The sequence below is a fragment of the Lampetra fluviatilis genome, chromosome 2 (assembly GCF_964198595.1).
Source record: "Lampetra fluviatilis chromosome 2, kcLamFluv1.1, whole genome shotgun sequence".
NCBI classification, from domain to species: Eukaryota; Metazoa; Chordata; class Hyperoartia; order Petromyzontiformes; family Petromyzontidae; genus Lampetra; species Lampetra fluviatilis.
In genome coordinates this window covers 22,225,184-22,241,199 of record NC_136276.1, presented here as the reverse complement: position 1 = coordinate 22,241,199, position 16,016 = coordinate 22,225,184, and the positions used below count along the sequence as shown (strand labels likewise).

At 45.3% G+C, this 16,016-nt stretch overlaps 1 protein-coding gene across 3 annotated transcripts in view; it reads left to right on the top strand.

Annotated features, from left to right (window-relative positions):
- The window catches only part of LOC144944204 (collagen alpha-3(VI) chain-like), a 135,255-nt gene that overhangs the window by 106,020 nt on the left and 13,219 nt on the right, over nt 1-16,016 (top strand). For all 3 annotated transcript variants that reach the window (XM_078872240.1, XM_078872239.1, XM_078872238.1), the window contains exons 32-36: nt 403-499; nt 2,824-3,420; nt 3,699-3,771; nt 5,045-5,076; nt 5,602-5,877. In XM_078872240.1, coding sequence (XP_078728366.1) covers nt 403-499; nt 2,824-3,420; nt 3,699-3,771; nt 5,045-5,076; nt 5,602-5,877 — 1,075 coding nt within the window. The remainder of the gene's footprint in view (nt 1-402; nt 500-2,823; nt 3,421-3,698; nt 3,772-5,044; nt 5,077-5,601; nt 5,878-16,016) is intronic.

The window sequence follows — 16,016 nt, the reverse complement described above, 5'->3', positions numbered from 1 at the left end:
GATCTGCCGTGGCACGAGATTATATAGGCCTCGGCAGTAGGGGGGAGAGAGGGGGCGGGGCAGAAAGTGGACCCCACGGCAGCACTTGGAGAGATCTGTGAGATCGGTTACAGGGGGGGGGGAGAGAGAAGGGGGGGGCGGAAAGTGGACCCTGCACTGTGTTGCGATCAAAACGTCGGGATCTATTATTTTTATACATATGTGACTTTACTGAAAGAACCAAAGTGTATTACTACTACCATTCACCTTGCATGTCAATAGTTACAAACTTTCCTGTTAAAGTAATCATTTGTGATCAGGCCTAGCAGCCGGCTTCTTCAGGAATGCTGCATTCGTAACATTGCTGTTGGCATCTTATAAATGTTTGTGAGCATTTTCAATCTGTTTGTTTTTTTATACCAGATTGGACTTCCAACTTCGACCGTCATTCAGGTTCCGAGGAATAAGATTCCATCACAAGCGGAAATTGATAAAATTCTTAAAAGCACTATTTGTCGTGGTAAGTAATTTATTTTAGATGCGGTCTTACCTTGAAGTGTGGCAGGGTGTCACAGTGGTAACGTGCATGCCTCAGTAGCAAGAAGCACCTGGGTTGGATTCCTGACTCGTTGTATGTGGAGTCTGTATGTTCTTCCCCTATTCTGCATAGGGTTAAAAATTTATAAATAAATATTATTTCACTAAGTAAGGCCCACTGAACTATATAGCTCTTTTTCAGAAGCGACCTGTCCACAGGTGATTGGTCAACAAAGGCGGCTTATTACATGGAAATTTATAACAGCCAAATCCTCTAAACGCATCTTTCTAAATGTGGAGGGAAAAACCGGAGGACCCGGAGAAAAATCCACACGACCATGGGGAAAACATGCAAACTCCAAATATACAGGCGTCAGGGTTGGGATCAAACCCACGACCAGGGGCGGTTTCTTCATTAGGGTGATTGGGCGACGCACCACCAATATCATTCAACCACAGAGTCACGCTAGCCGTCACTGTGCCTCTGGATATAGTCCAATCAGCGTCATGTCACGTTCTGTGGAGTACCGCCTCTTTTTGGGCGATTTCACTCCGGCTGAGAATCGCCTCGAGTGGCCCCATAGACTTACATTCAAAGATGTTTTTTTTCGAACGGGGGCGCTGCAATGCATTCTCTATGGCTTCCGGGAGGGCTCGCCCTAACGTGCTTACGTCATCATACGTAAGCACGTTTCATCCAACAATATAATTTGTCGCCACCTAGTGGAATCTTTAATAAAAGAAACTTGAGTGGATTGTATTAATAGTGAGTATAGAAACAAACAAGATGTATTGTAAGAGTCACTTTATTTTTCATTAATATTAAAGAAGTGAAGTTGCCTTTACATGCTTAAGCTGTTAATTTATCCATTGCATGGGTGGACCTTATCCTTATCAATCATCCAGACATTTGCCCCCCCAGAGAGATTTTGCAGGAGCCGCCACTGCCCACGACCCCCTGTATACCAGGCGATGTAGTTAACATATCGCCGCCGTGGTTCCCTGATTTCCTCTGAGTTTCCTCCCGTAGCTGAAAAAAACCCCACAAAATGTAACTGAAATTGGCCAAATATCCCAATGCTGAAAACTTACAGTGAAATTACTCAATTGGGATCACACACAGCATCAGCATCGCTCCTTACTGCAAAAACTCGGCAGAACCCTCCTGAAAAAGAGTCTTGAGACTCAGTGAGGCTCTCCCAGGAAAACAACCATCGTCGTAGTAGTGATAATAACGTAATTGAAAGCTGGTGTCTCAGTTTTTCACTTGGTTGTACTGCAATACAAAAATATTTATTTACAAACATTTCCCAATGCGCTGCTGAATGAAGGCCTCCCCACACCATGTTAGTCATGGGGGTAATTTGGCCATACTTCACCACACTGGTCACTGAGGGTTGGTGAAGGGGTTGGGGGGGATGCTCAGGATCGGTTCTGATATCACTCACCACTGATATTAGCTATGGCCTGGATTCGAACTCAGGTCAGCGCATTTTGAAAACTATTGGCCCACTGCCTCTTTATCCCCTTAGATAAGAACTGAAGGCATTCTAACCAGCATGATGAAGCTGGGCAGTGGTGGCTACACACATGGCCCGTCATCCAGCACTGTGGAGGCAGCGATTGTTTGTGGATCACCGCACAAATGTTGTGAATCCTTCCCGGGGCGTCGAGAATAAGCTTGCCACAAATGAACCAAAATACCTTCTGAACTCGTCATACAAAAGTCATCCTCGCAGCAGCTTTTGGCTAACCATCGAACAAAGATGGGGTCACCGCATCGCGTGCTTTCAGATGTGCTTGTGCGGCCGTCTGGAACGCTCTTCCGTCCAATATTAGAAAGCCATTGGAGCTATGCGCTTTTAAATCTAAATTGAAAACTAATTTCTTTATAACTGCTTTTTGTGTTTAGTTTGTTGCCCTTCCCCCATACGGTTGGCTATGTAAGATGCAAACAAAGTTCAACATATATAGCAGCCATTCTCGCGCTCACCAGGAGAATGCGGTATAGCAAATGTGGACTTCCCCAGTTCCCATATGGGATACATTACAGCCCCCTAACACACACGTGGGTCTTCTCTGGGTGCTCTGGTTTTCTCCCAGATGTAAACACTTAATGACTGGCCCATACCACCTGAATATTTAGAGGACCGCAGAGCTTGTGGGGTAGAGGTGGGAGAATCAATCCTTTCAACTGATATTATGTATTCTGGACTTGGTAAGGATTGTTAAAGTTATTAAAATACATTATTTCATTGCCTACAAAGATGTATACTGAAATAACATATGCACTTTTCCACATTTCAGACATCTGCGATCCATCACCAAAACCAATAGAAATACAGAATGTAGATTTAGCTTTTGTGATTGACAGCTCAGAATCGATCCGTCCTCCTGATCATCAAAATATTAAGGAATTCCTAAAACTTATTATCGACCAGTTCGAAGTGGTCCGAGGCAATAATAGCACTCGTATCGCATTACTTCAGTATTCGCCTCCCACTCTCGAATTCGATTTCACCTCCAGCTTAAAGAAGGAAGATATGAAGAAAAAGGTAGATGAAATGGTTCATTTAGAGAGTAATACTCTCACTGGCACTGCTATTAAGTATGCGCTGGACAAAATTTTCCCCATTGATTTGCCTAACCCTCGCAAAGTTAAGGTCATATTTGTGCTCACGGATGGAGAGACGAATTTAAAAGATCAGCATATCTTGCAGAGGGCTGTTCTTGAGGCCAAATGCAAAGGAATCGTGATAATGACTGTAGGTGTTGGCAGCTACAATCAGAGAGAGTTAGATTTCATTTCCAGCAAGCCTTCTACTCTGCATTCCATTCGCGCTGCTAGCTTCATTGAACTGCCAAAAGTTGAGGACGTCATGAAGTTGTTTAAAGTCTGGTCAGGTAAGATACGTCAGCTTCATATTTGCAAGTTGCTTGCTTTATACATAATCGCGTTTAATTATATTCTTACTGTGTACCATATGTTTACCTGACGACTCACACATGCCCTTGAGCTCTTTATAATGGAGTATTACACGTGCCTGCCATCGGTGAGTATTTGATATTTACCATTGTACAGCCTGCATCGGAAATGTAAACGTGTCATGTGTTACATTAAGGGGAAACTGCACATTTAGACTTTTTACAGCACTTGTGCACAATGATTCACTGTTATGCAGGAAATGTCATCAAATATCCAGATGAAGAAACACAAAAGAAGTGCGCGGAGCTTTACAAGTCTCAAGCTGACAAGTGAGCCCTGATAAGTTTGAATAACTATTGCTTGCATTTGGTATTAACGCCATTCCTATCATGCAAGGCCATCGCGAAGCAAAGCGCTGCCATGTTGCAGCAACGTGGTAGTTTCACAGAGAAGGGCGACAGTTTCCAAGTGTGTTCCCAATTGAGGAATTTTTTTTGTTGGGTAAATTTCGAATTTGGCCATGACGCCAGCACACGACGGCCTCGTTTCAAATGACGTCGGAGGATCTTTAACGTCCACTGTGAAGCAGATGGCGCATGGTGTATCCCGTTTAGCACACCCGCAGTATTAACCAGGATGGCCAACTGGATTCTCACCACGGACCTCTGCAACCAGCGGCAAATGCGCTACCACTGGGCCAGGTCGCTGCACCAGGCCCCTGGCTAAAACTAACCCTTGCACCTGACAAGCCAGAGAGAGAATTGTTGAAATGCTGACAATGCAGTTTGTTTACATTACATAAGATATTCACAAAGAATGTAGGTTAGTTACGTGAGACTCCCAAATTGGAACTATCAGGCGATTAGCGATTGTTTTCATACAGCCAAAAACTAACGTGTAGAATAATGCTTACAAATGCTACTTCCGGCTGGTTGATGCTATCGTGACAGTGCATAACTCACAATTTGAAGGTCACGGTTTATATTTATAACCTCACCCAGCGGTTGACTTGACCTATAATTCAGTCAGGGCTAATCAAATGAGTTCCACTTAATGGGAAATGAACAGTGGTTGCCCTCAGTAGAGACCGGGTCCCTGCCATGAACTCGGAGCTCAGGGCCCACTATGGAGATAATCTCTGCCTACGCGAGTGTGGAGTCACTGGCGCCAACTGCATCACGGTTGTTTGGGAGCTTGTTCTTCTATTTCTACAACAACGAGGTCCCTGAGATTATCGGATCACCTTCTTCTAAGTACTCCGACGTTACGGCTCTGTTACTGGGGTGATTGGGCCTTTGCCAGTGCAGCTCCCAAGCTTTGGAACAACGCTTTGCCTTTGCTAATGAGACAATCAGAGATGTATTTAAGTCTGTCTTGAAAACGCACTTCTTTAAACTGACCTTTACGCCCGAGTGGTGCCCATTTACACTGCAGGTTCTGTTTATTTCCTGATTTCCATACATGGGGCACATTGGGATCTACATATGAAATGCACCTCGCAAATGTTTGTATTATTATCATGGTTAAATACTCAATGCCAATAACTGTAACATGGAAGGAATATTTTACACTCTAAACCTGGATTTTTTTGTGTGTGTGCAGCAGCTATCCGGATATTACAGTGACCATATCAGGTACGGTGATATAGTTTTTAAACCTTTCCTTAAATTCTATAATTCTACCCACGATACTGTATTTTCATTTTGAGTTACGGTATATAAAAGTGCACCTAAATTTTATTTTGAGTATTTCAAACAATAAAATCCCATTTTCATAAGATGGCAGAGGATGCAGGTTGTGATGTAACACGCCTTAAGAGTTAAACATCCTGTCATTATAGGAAAATAATTGTAATAATTTAGTACATTTGGTATTCACGCCATTTGTATGGCTTGGAGAGGACTTCCTCCAGCACTGGGTTGATTGTTGCTGATGTTAATGACGATAGATAAGAGGTTTTAGATTACTTATATGCAATAACTTTACTTTGGTAAGAAATTTGTGGCATTTCTTTGTAACATATTGCTTAAATATTCCTGTAATGGCAGACGTCAATCTGTTGTAAAGTTTAAGAAAGAAAATGCGGGTGATATTTCTCACGCGATTCACGGTAATTCACCCGGCGAGCGTCGTTGGCATGCACGTCTTTACCACCACAGAAGGCACTCCTGGGAGGGAAAACTCCGTTCAGCAGATCACGACAAAGAACATCACGGAGAAGAGCTTCGTAGTGTCGTGGATGGCGGCCACTGGCGCATCAGAGTACGAGGTGGTGGTGATCGACGTGGACACACGGAAGCCCATCCTGAAGCAGCGCACCGTGGCCACTGAGATGCTGGTGTCAGACCTGGAGTGTGGCCACGAGTACACGGTCATTGTCAACTCCATCCGGCAAAGGCAGCACATCGAGAGATACATGGCGAGCCAGGCCACACGTATGGCGGACACATCACCACCACCATTCACTCGCTCGCTCGCACACACCCAAAGGGAATGTGACAGCGTGTCTGGTTTCTGACGGTGGATCTTTGGCATGTAACGATGCGTCGGTTTCACCCCGTCAAAATAGATTTTCACATCCATTTTGTATGTATAAATGTTGAACTTCTTTCGCACCATATACGTAGCCAACCATGCTAATCAGAGGTGCGGTAAAAAGACAACAGACTAAACACAAAAAGCAGTACGTACACGTACGTGACTTTAGCGAAAGAACCAAAGAGTATGGATTCCTGCAGTCACGAAAGCTTCAAATCAAGAGCAAAAAGCAGTTTTAATATATACAGCACTCCATTGCGCATGCAAATAGTGTGCGTGTGTATGTGGCTCAGCGGTTAGCGCGCTGCGCTACGAACTTGGTGCTAATGGCCACCAACACCAGTGACGATTATCTGAACCAGTCCTTGGCCTCCTCTAGTCTTCACAAAGGTCTGTTAAGGCTATACAGGGAATCTTTGTGCAAATGATATGTGAATATTACATAAATGTACAAACCAGAAAGAATAAACAACATGCAAAAGATGTTGTAAGAATGGGACTAAGAGAATAGATTTATTTCATTTGTATTATTATACGTTGTGTTACCCAAGAAAGCCTCACTGAGTCTTAGGACTATTTTCCAGGAGGGTGCTGCCAAGTGTTCACAGGGGGGGGGTGCTGCTGCTGTGTGTAATCCCAATATAGTAATTTCCAAGTGATTTTCAGAATTGGGATGTTTGGCCAAGGAACCTATACAGATCAGTGTGGAGAACACACAAACTCCACACAGCAAGGCGCTCGAGTCAGAAATCAAACTCAGGCCCTGTGTGCTGTGAGGCTGCTAGTGTTACCACCGCACCACCCTGCCGCCCAGTGCAGCAATTGATTGGGACAATTCAAGACGTTCGCGAGTGGGGGTGAACTGTTAGATGCCTCGTACAGAATGTCCAGCTAGTTGGATGGACTTTTGAGTCGAGGTGATGCTGCGTGGCTGGGTGGGTGGGCAAAATGTTTGAGACGTTGCTTCATCTTTGGAGGCGGCGGACCAGGATTCCTCCTGTGACCGAGTAGGATACCCAGGCACATATGAAGAACTTCGATCGCAGGCACCCTGGTCTTCACAGGCAATGCGTGCAAATTAAACACAGCCCTTGGGGGCCCACAGTGAATTATATCTCAAATGTGGTGGAACTCGAGCTAGTGGGGAAAGCCAGCCATGTCCATCCACAATTAACTGTAGAAGAGTTCAGGTGTGGCCACAAGAGCAGCCAAACCTTTATCCTGAGCCTCTAAGGATCAAGGTTTGGTTTAGGTTAGAGTCCGAGTGGCAACCAAAACAACACTCCGTCTCCGTCTACCGTTGTGACGGAGCGATAAAATCCGCTCGGGTGCAGGAGCTCGATTGATCGTTACACTACGAGAGCATGACACGTGGTGACACCTTGCAGCGGTCTTCATCCAACAGTACATGGAACATGGTTGCTGATGTGTGTCTGGCATATACATTTAGTATTCTATATTAAATTTATATTGGCCTTTCACTGCTATGCACTTGGAATGCCTTATTATTGTCTGTTGGGAGCTGTTGTCAGTGGCAACAAATTAGGAAATTGGAGACAACTTATTTTCCATGCTGTCTGTGTACATATGTAACAAAAAACATTACCACTTTCTGCCACTGTTATGGGAAACGACATGTGCGCTCTACTGTCTGGGACAAGGCCTAACCTCTTGTTAATACAACAGATAGCTAGACTCACATGAGTCAGTGTACTCCGAGAGCAGCATGTTTACTGGCACAGGGTCTCGTTATCCTTGAGAAGAGCGGGTGGCAGTGTTGTATGTGTCGGGTTATGAAATTTTGATAAAAATAATACAAATTAATAATTTTCCGAAAAATGCGCAAATCGCATTAATTATGTTAATGTGTGTATTAATATGCATACATTATGATGATGCGTGTGATTATATGCATAAATTATGATAATCGCTGAGATAATCGTAGTAATTTATGCGGATGCTTGCGATGATGTTAATATGTGCAGTTGTGATAATTAGGCTCAGCTTCGTTTATCCCGAGTAGTCAATCAGGATAACACGATTATCATCGATTAAACGTTTACCGATTATCCTAGTGTGTGTTATGATATTTAAGGTCACCAGTTCAGATCTCATCACAGGATACAGCTCTTATGAATAAGACAGTTTTGCATGGACTTGGAAAGAAGCACTCGAACAGTTGGTGTTAAGCAATTTTATTCTAACAAGCATGTGACATTCTATCATGCAGGTCAAACATGCGTCAATAATTCATGAATAACCAAACTCTTATGCATTGCGATACTATGCATTCGATTAATATGAATAACTAAAATTCTTATGCAATTACGAGGTTATGCAATTCCCTAATATGAATGACTAAACATTTTTTTTTTATTCATTGGCGAAATTATGCAGTTAACGAAAATGAATGACTAAAAACATTTCTTATTCATGTAACTCGACGGCAGCACTGCTTTGCACGATCAGTTGATATTGAACGCACCACCTCGAAATGGCAACCCTTTTTGAAACACAAAGACAATTTTCTTTTAAAGTCTTATTCGTGTACGTGCTGTGTATGCGTTGTCCCCTTGTAATATTAATTAATTCTTAGAGCCAGGAGTTGTGTCATTAGCTTGTGTGGTGTGGGAGGATACAAACAGCGGCCAGAAGTTTTTCTCTGGGATGGGCGTGGCCACCGCTCTGCTCCTGCTGCTCCCTCGCTCGGCGTGTCTCTGCTTGTGCTCTCTCTCTCTCTCCACTGCTCGATGACGAGTTGGCACGATGCTGTCCTTGAAGATGCTCGGTCGCTCGTGTCGCTCGTTGGCGCACAGTGGCGCACGGTGGCGCACGGTGGCGCACGGTGGCGCACGGTGGCGCACGATGGCGCTGGGTGTCGCTCGCGCTTTCTTGGTGGCAGCCTCCGGCTTCTCCACTGCTCGATTGATTGTTGAGTCGGCACGATGCTCGCCGTCGCTCTGGACGTCTGGTGTGTTCACACTGGTCGTTGGTCGGTGTGCCCTCAGGCACACGGCGCATTCGATGGCGCTGTCCTCTCCCTCCCAGCCGTTTGACCAGGCTTTCTCCACTGCTTCGCGCTCTCTGCTTTGCACGCTTGGTCGACGCTTGGCGATCTCCGCCCTTTTACAGGTTGATTGCTTGTCGTCACTCGTTACTCTCTCTGCTCCATGCTTCCTTTGTTCGTGCAGCTGCCAGCTTCACTCGCACTTAACTTCGTTCTGCGATAAGCGACACCTGCTATCGGCATCGGTGTTTCGTTTCCTCACGACGCTCCGCCAGCCGGAGCACGGCTGAAACCCAGCCCCAACTCAGGTTGAACTCAGACTTCTGCGACTCGAACGACTCCTCCTCGTTCCATCACTTCTCGAGGCACAACCGCCCCAGCTCTCTTGCGAGCCCCCGTCGCAACGCTGCGTCGCAAGCCGAGTTGCGAGACCGAGCGCCTCGGACAGACTGCTCTCAGACTGTCACTTTAACGAAGTCTCGTCGTCCCATCTCTTCTCGAGGCACGACTGCCACAGCTCCCTTGCGTGCGCCGTCGCACCGCTGAGCGCGACTCGGACCGACTCAACCCAGACTGTCCTTTCGCGGTGTGCGCCCGTGCCTAACTCAAAACGTGACTCCCCTCTCTTCGCGTCTCTTGCAAGAGAAAACAAACAAGACAGAGCGAGAAGAAGCAGACACCCCCCCCCCTTGTGACCTTTTGCTCCCTCCTTGCCCGTCAGACCCCGCTGGAAGACAAAGGTGGCTGAGGAGATGTTTGTAATACATTTATGTGGTCCTGTGTGTTACATTTATTCTTGAATTATATTTTATGAGTTCCTTCGGTCTTAGTATCGTGGTAATCATTCGTCTATGTTTAATGAATATTCGTAATGATTCTCGTCACATTATTATTTTGGCTTCGCCAAGTTTAGTTCTCCAGAGATTGGTGTTTATTCTGAGTTATATTTTAATGTCCTGAGGTTAAGCGTAATTATGTTTCCACTTAAGCTTTCTGGAATTCGTACTCTTTATTTTTTATTTTTATTTTTTTGGAAGGTCGTGTAGGTAGGAAACATATAATAATAGAAAAAATATTATTGTTTGTTGGTTAATTATCTATGTTAAGTTTCTACTTTTCGGTAAGGAAAACGTTAAGAAAACGCGAAGTTTCAACCGTTATTTATTCTGCCCTTATCTGTACATCTCTAGATGTCTTGGGAGGCTAGTCCATACATCTTTTGTCCATCTGGATGTCCATGACCTCTTTGTGACCGAACTCTCAACATTTTAACCGCCCTCCATGTTTCATGGATTCCTGGTGTTCTTGTGAGGAGAAGTGAGTTGTTTTCATTAATTAATAAAAAAAAAAGGTATATATATAGATTAAAAAAAAAATTATTGTTTTTTTTTTGAATTGTTCTTAATAAAAAAAAGGGTATAGACACAACAATCCGCCCGTTTGAAAATTATCAGGGGTCGATTTGGCCACTGGCGAATTTTCAAACCAAGTAAATGCCCTTTTTTTTGTTTTATGAATCTATAAGCCGCGCTCACTCTCGGCGGTTATTTCTTACGACGCGCGCATATGTATCACAATCGTAACATGGTTACATTTGAAATAAGCAAAAGAAATAAAACACAACGTTAAACATCGGTACTAATCCATAACGCATTCCTTCCAAGGCGCGCGCATATGTATCACAATCTTAACAAGGTTACATTTGAAATAAGCAAGGAAAATACAACAAAACTTTAACATCGATATCACCAGTTACATGGTTCTCATACATCATAACTCCGACGGATATTAATTTTTTTGTTTTTGTTAAATCCTGGGAAACGCTAGGTAGCGGTTTCGAACGCATTTTTGCGTTATTTTCCTCCTGTTACATCCTTGCAATCTTTTTACCAAGTTCCGAGTGTCTGGTTTACCACTTATCACTTTGATCATTCGATCACGGTTTTCCGGTTCGTTTTTGTAATTTCCCCTCTCACTCTCTCGCGTCGTGGGAGTGTGTGGTGTAAAATTGTGCTGCACATAATCAGAATTCGCGCACACAACCAACTTCTGTACTCCGTCATCACTGGCATTCGCTCTCTCTGCGATTACATGCACATTTGCCGAGTCAGTGTGTCGATTTAATTCTGTCCCTCGTAATGTTGCCCTCTTTGTTTTTACGAGTGTGTTGGATTTCAACACCATTCCCGATACGTCATGGACATTCGTCTCCATTTTAGCACTCCGATCCACATAAATTTTGGTTTCCCTTGGATATTTTCCATTCAAAGGCTCATGCCTGCGCTCCTCAGGGCATGTCCCTGCTGTCTGTTTTTGTACTGTCCGATCACGCTTCAATGCAACCCTGTCCTTGTATTCGATCCGCGCGTCATTTACGGGAGCACTGTCCACGTTTTTGCCCGCCCTGTCACTTGCAGCCTGCTTGTGTTTCCCATTGAGCTCCGGGTTTAACACCTCGGCGGGTGGGGCGCGTGTTGGCCGCTCGCTCGCGCTCACTGTGGGTTGTTTATCATGTATTTGGACCGCATTCTGTGTTATTCCTCTATTCCCTCCTGGTATAGCCGGTGGAGGAATTGGTCGGAATTGGATCGATTGTGTTTGACCTCCCATCCTGCGATTCCTCTGAATGTTCGCATCCATACCTCCGCGGTCTGTGTAACACCTTCCCGCTAGGTGGTTATCTTGCCATCTCTGTGCGTAATTTGAACCTTGCGTGTGTCGTGGGATGGGGTGTTGATATGGTTCTGCTCTGAACCTCTCCCTCCTGCAATTCTCGTACAATTTTGGCCCAGTGTTTCTCCCATTTGGGTGCCAAATTTTTCCTGGATTGTTACCTTGCCATTTTTGTGGGTAATTTTGACCTTGCGTGTGTCGTGGCATGGGGTGTTGATATGGTTCTGTTCTGAACCTCCCCCTCCTGCGATTCCTCTGAATGTTCGGCTTTGTGCCGCTCTCATTCTCGTGCCAACCTCTCTCTGGGTTATTTTGCCATGTGTGCGTGCGTTTTTGCTCCGTCCTGCATTGTGGGACTGCTCGGTGATTTTTATTCCTCTCTGAGAGGCTGGGTTCTTTATCCCTCTCCCTGTGTTCTGGATCCGAATTATGATTCTTAGCTCTGTATAACCATGCCATGTACGCCTTGCTCTCTATGCGGCGTAAGGATGCGGTTTCTGGATTCACAACCATTCTCACCCTTTCTGTAATCTCTGGGCTCAAGGATTCAAAAAACATAATTTTGAACATTTTATCTCCTTCGTGGTATTGATTCACATCGCCTGCGTAATACGCTCTTTTAAATTGTACGAGGTAGTCACATGGATCTTGGTCCATGCCCTGGGTCATCGATTTTACAGCATAAAACCCTTCAGTGAGTGTCGAATATTCTCCAAACTTCCGAATCACTGCCAGGCTCAGTTGTTTAAAATCATTTCTAACCTTGTGTGGTAGTGACTTTACCCATGGAATAGAATCTTTATGTAAGCTTCGTTTCAACAAACTCGCTTTTTCATCCCGTCTCCTCAGCCCTCTAATCATTGCCTCCTCTTCCACTGTCGCGATATGTGTATGTATATCCATGGACTTATTGTGGGGGTCAAAATCGGGAATTCTGACTAGAGCCTTGTCCATCAATTTAAGGGTTTTACTGGTGAATAGGTATTCCGAAAGTTGATTGCCGTCAGCGTCATCATAAAACAAGTTATCATCAGGCAATCTGTCAATTTGGTCTGTGCTGTGTCGCTTGTGTTTAAGTGGCGTGCAATTTTTGTGTGCGCGTCCAGTGCTGTGTCGCTCGTGTTGCCATTTCCCTTCAGTTTTTGCCTCTGCCCTTAGTGGAGCATGTCCTGTCGACTTTACTTTAACATTTTGCCTCCCTCTATCTGTGAAGTTGTCAATCTCACATGTTTTTGTTTGCATATGTATCTCTCCATCCCTTCTCTCGAATTGTGAGGGTTTCCCTTTGTCAAGGATTTTTTGTTCGATATTCATAATTTTTTTTCGATCAGTCCCTTGACTCTGTCCCCGTACCCAAGAGTGTGATTTACTGTTACTTTCATATTTATTCTGTGGATCAACGTCTGTGAGTTTCGCTGGTGTCGCGAGCCCTGATTTCTCCTCCCTTACGATGGTGTGAGGACATTTTTCCTCGTTTATTAGAGACGATTTCTCTCCCGTTTCCCTTCCAAATTTTTCCTCATTCCACAATCCCTGTCTGTATGCTTGTGTGAGAAGGCATGAGTCCTGTCCTGCCTTCTCTGCAGTTTTTGCATCGTGTTCGCCTTTGTTACATTTTATCCAGTCACTTAGTTTCCCTCGAGGTGTGTTCGTGTTATCGATACAGCTCCCTTCCCATATGTCTCTCTGACTGTACTGCTTTATAACAGATTGGTCGGTACGTTTTAATACGAGCTCCCAGTATTCCGTAATCCATTCAAAAATTATTCTTAATCCTATCATCTCAAGTGGCAGGAGTTACTTTGACCTTTCCTTTCAGAGTGCATATAAAACAATTATCTCACAGAGTGTGGTCAGTTTGACTCGAGCTATTCTGTAATTTTCCGATTCAGAGTGCGTACCTCTAACACCATTTATCACAGGATGCAATCGGTTTGATACGATATTATCTTAATTCCACTGTCTCTGTTTCAACCTGCTATTCTGGGTTTTAACCTTAGAGGGCGTTTTTTTTTTTTCCGCCCGTTTACAATCACAATGCAATGTTTGATCCCGATATTTTGGTTAACACGTAGTGGTTCATTTCATCATCCATGCAAAACACTGTCTGTGAGAGATCCCGGACGACGCCACCCATTATGTTGTATGTGTCGGGTTATGAAATTTTGATAAAAATAATACAAATTAATAATTTTCCGAAAAATGCGCAAATCGCATTAATTATGTTAATGTGTGTATTAATATGCATACATTATGATGATGCGTGTGATTATATGCATAAATTATGATAATCGCTGAGATAATCGTAGTAATTTATGCGGATGCTTGCGATGATGTTAATGTGTGCAGTTGTGATAATTAGGCTCAGCTTCGTTTATCCCGAGTTGTCAATCAGGATAACACGATTATCATCGATTAAACGTTTACCGATTATCCTAGTGTGTGTTATGATATTTAAGGTCACCAGTTCAGATCTCATCACAGGATACAGCTCTTATGAATAAGACAGTTTTGCATGGACTTGGAAAGAAGCACTCGAACAGTTGGTGTTAAGCAATTTTATTCTAACAAGCATGTGACATTCTATCATGCAGGTCAAACATGCGTCAATAATTCATGAATAACCAAACTCTTATGCATTGCGATACTATGCATTCGATTAATATGAATAACTAAAATTCTTATGCAATTACGAGGTTATGCAATTCCCTAATATGAATGACTAAACATTTTTTTTTTATTCATTGGCGAAATTATGCAGTTAACGAAAATGAATGACTAAAAACATTTCTTATTCATGTAACTCGACGGCAGCACTGCTTTGCACGATCAGTTGGTATTGAACGCACCACCTCGAAATGGCAACCCTTTTTGAAACACAAAGACAATTTTCTTTTAAAGTCTTATTCGTGTACGTGCTGTGTATGCGTTGTCCCCTTGTAATATTAATTAATTCTTAGAGCCAGGAGTTGTGTCATTAGCTTGTGTGGTGTGGGAGGATACAAACAGCGGCCAGAAGTTTTTCTCTGGGATGGGCGTGGCCGCCGCTCTGCTCCTGCTGCTCCCTCGCTCGGCGTGTCTCTGCTTGTGCTCTCTCTCTCTCTCCACTGCTCGATGACGAGTTGGCACGATGCTGTCCTTGAAGATGCTCGGTCGCTCGTGTCGCTCGTTGGCGCACAGTGGCGCACGGTGGCGCACGGTGGCGCACGGTGGCGCACGGTGGCGCACGGTGGCGCACAATGGCGCTGGGTGTCGCTCGCGCTTTCTTGGTGGCAGCCCCCGGCTTCTCCACTGCTCGATTGATTGTTGAGTCGGCACGATGCTCGCCGTCGCTCTGGACGTCTGGTGTGTTCACACTGGTCGTTGGTCGGTGTGCCCTCAGGCACATGGCGCATTCGATGGCGCTGTCCTCTCCCTCCCAGCCGTTTGACCAGGCTTTCTCCACTGCTTCGCACTCTCTGCTTTGCACGCTTGGTCGACGCTTGGCGATCTCCGCCCTTTTACAGGTTGATTGCTTGTCGTCACTCGTCACTCTCTCTGCTCCGTGCTTCCTTTGATCGTGCAGCTGCCAGCTTCACTCGCACTTAACTTCGTTCTGCGATAAGCGACACCTGCTATCGGCATCGGTGTTTCGTTTCCTCACGACGCTCCGCCAGCCGGAGCACGGCTGAAACCCAGCCCCAACTCAGGTTGAACTCAGACTTCTCCGACTCGAACGACTCCTCCTCGTTCCATCACTTCTCGAGGCACAACCGCCCCAGCTCTCTTGCGAGCCCCCGTCGCAACGCTGCGTCGCAAGCCGAGTTGCGAGACCGAGCGCCTCGGACAGACTGCTCTCAGACTGTCACTTTAACGAAGTCTCGTCGTCCCATCTCTTCTCGAGGCACGACTGCCACAGCTCCCTTGCGTGCCCCGTCGCAACGCTGAGCTCGACTCGGACAGACTGCTCTCAGACTGTCACTTTAACGATGTCTCGTCGTTCCATCTCTCCTCGAGGCACGACGCGCCTCCGCTCTCTTGCGAGCCCCGTCGCAACACCGCGTCGCAAGCCGAGTTGCGAGACTGAGCACGACTCAACCCAGACTGCTCTCAGGCTGCCACTTTAACGATGTCTCGTCGTCCCATCTCTTCTCGAGGCACGACTGCCACAGCTCCCTTGCGTGCCCCGTCGCACCGCTGAGCGCGACTCGGACCGACTCAACCCAGACTGTCCTTTCGCGGTGTGCGCCCGTGCCTAACTCAAAACGTGACTCCCCTCTCTTCGCGTCTCTTGCGAGAGAAAACAAACAAGACAGAGCGAGAAGAAGCAGACACCCCCCCCCCTTGTGACCTTTTGCTCCCACCTTGCCCGTCAGA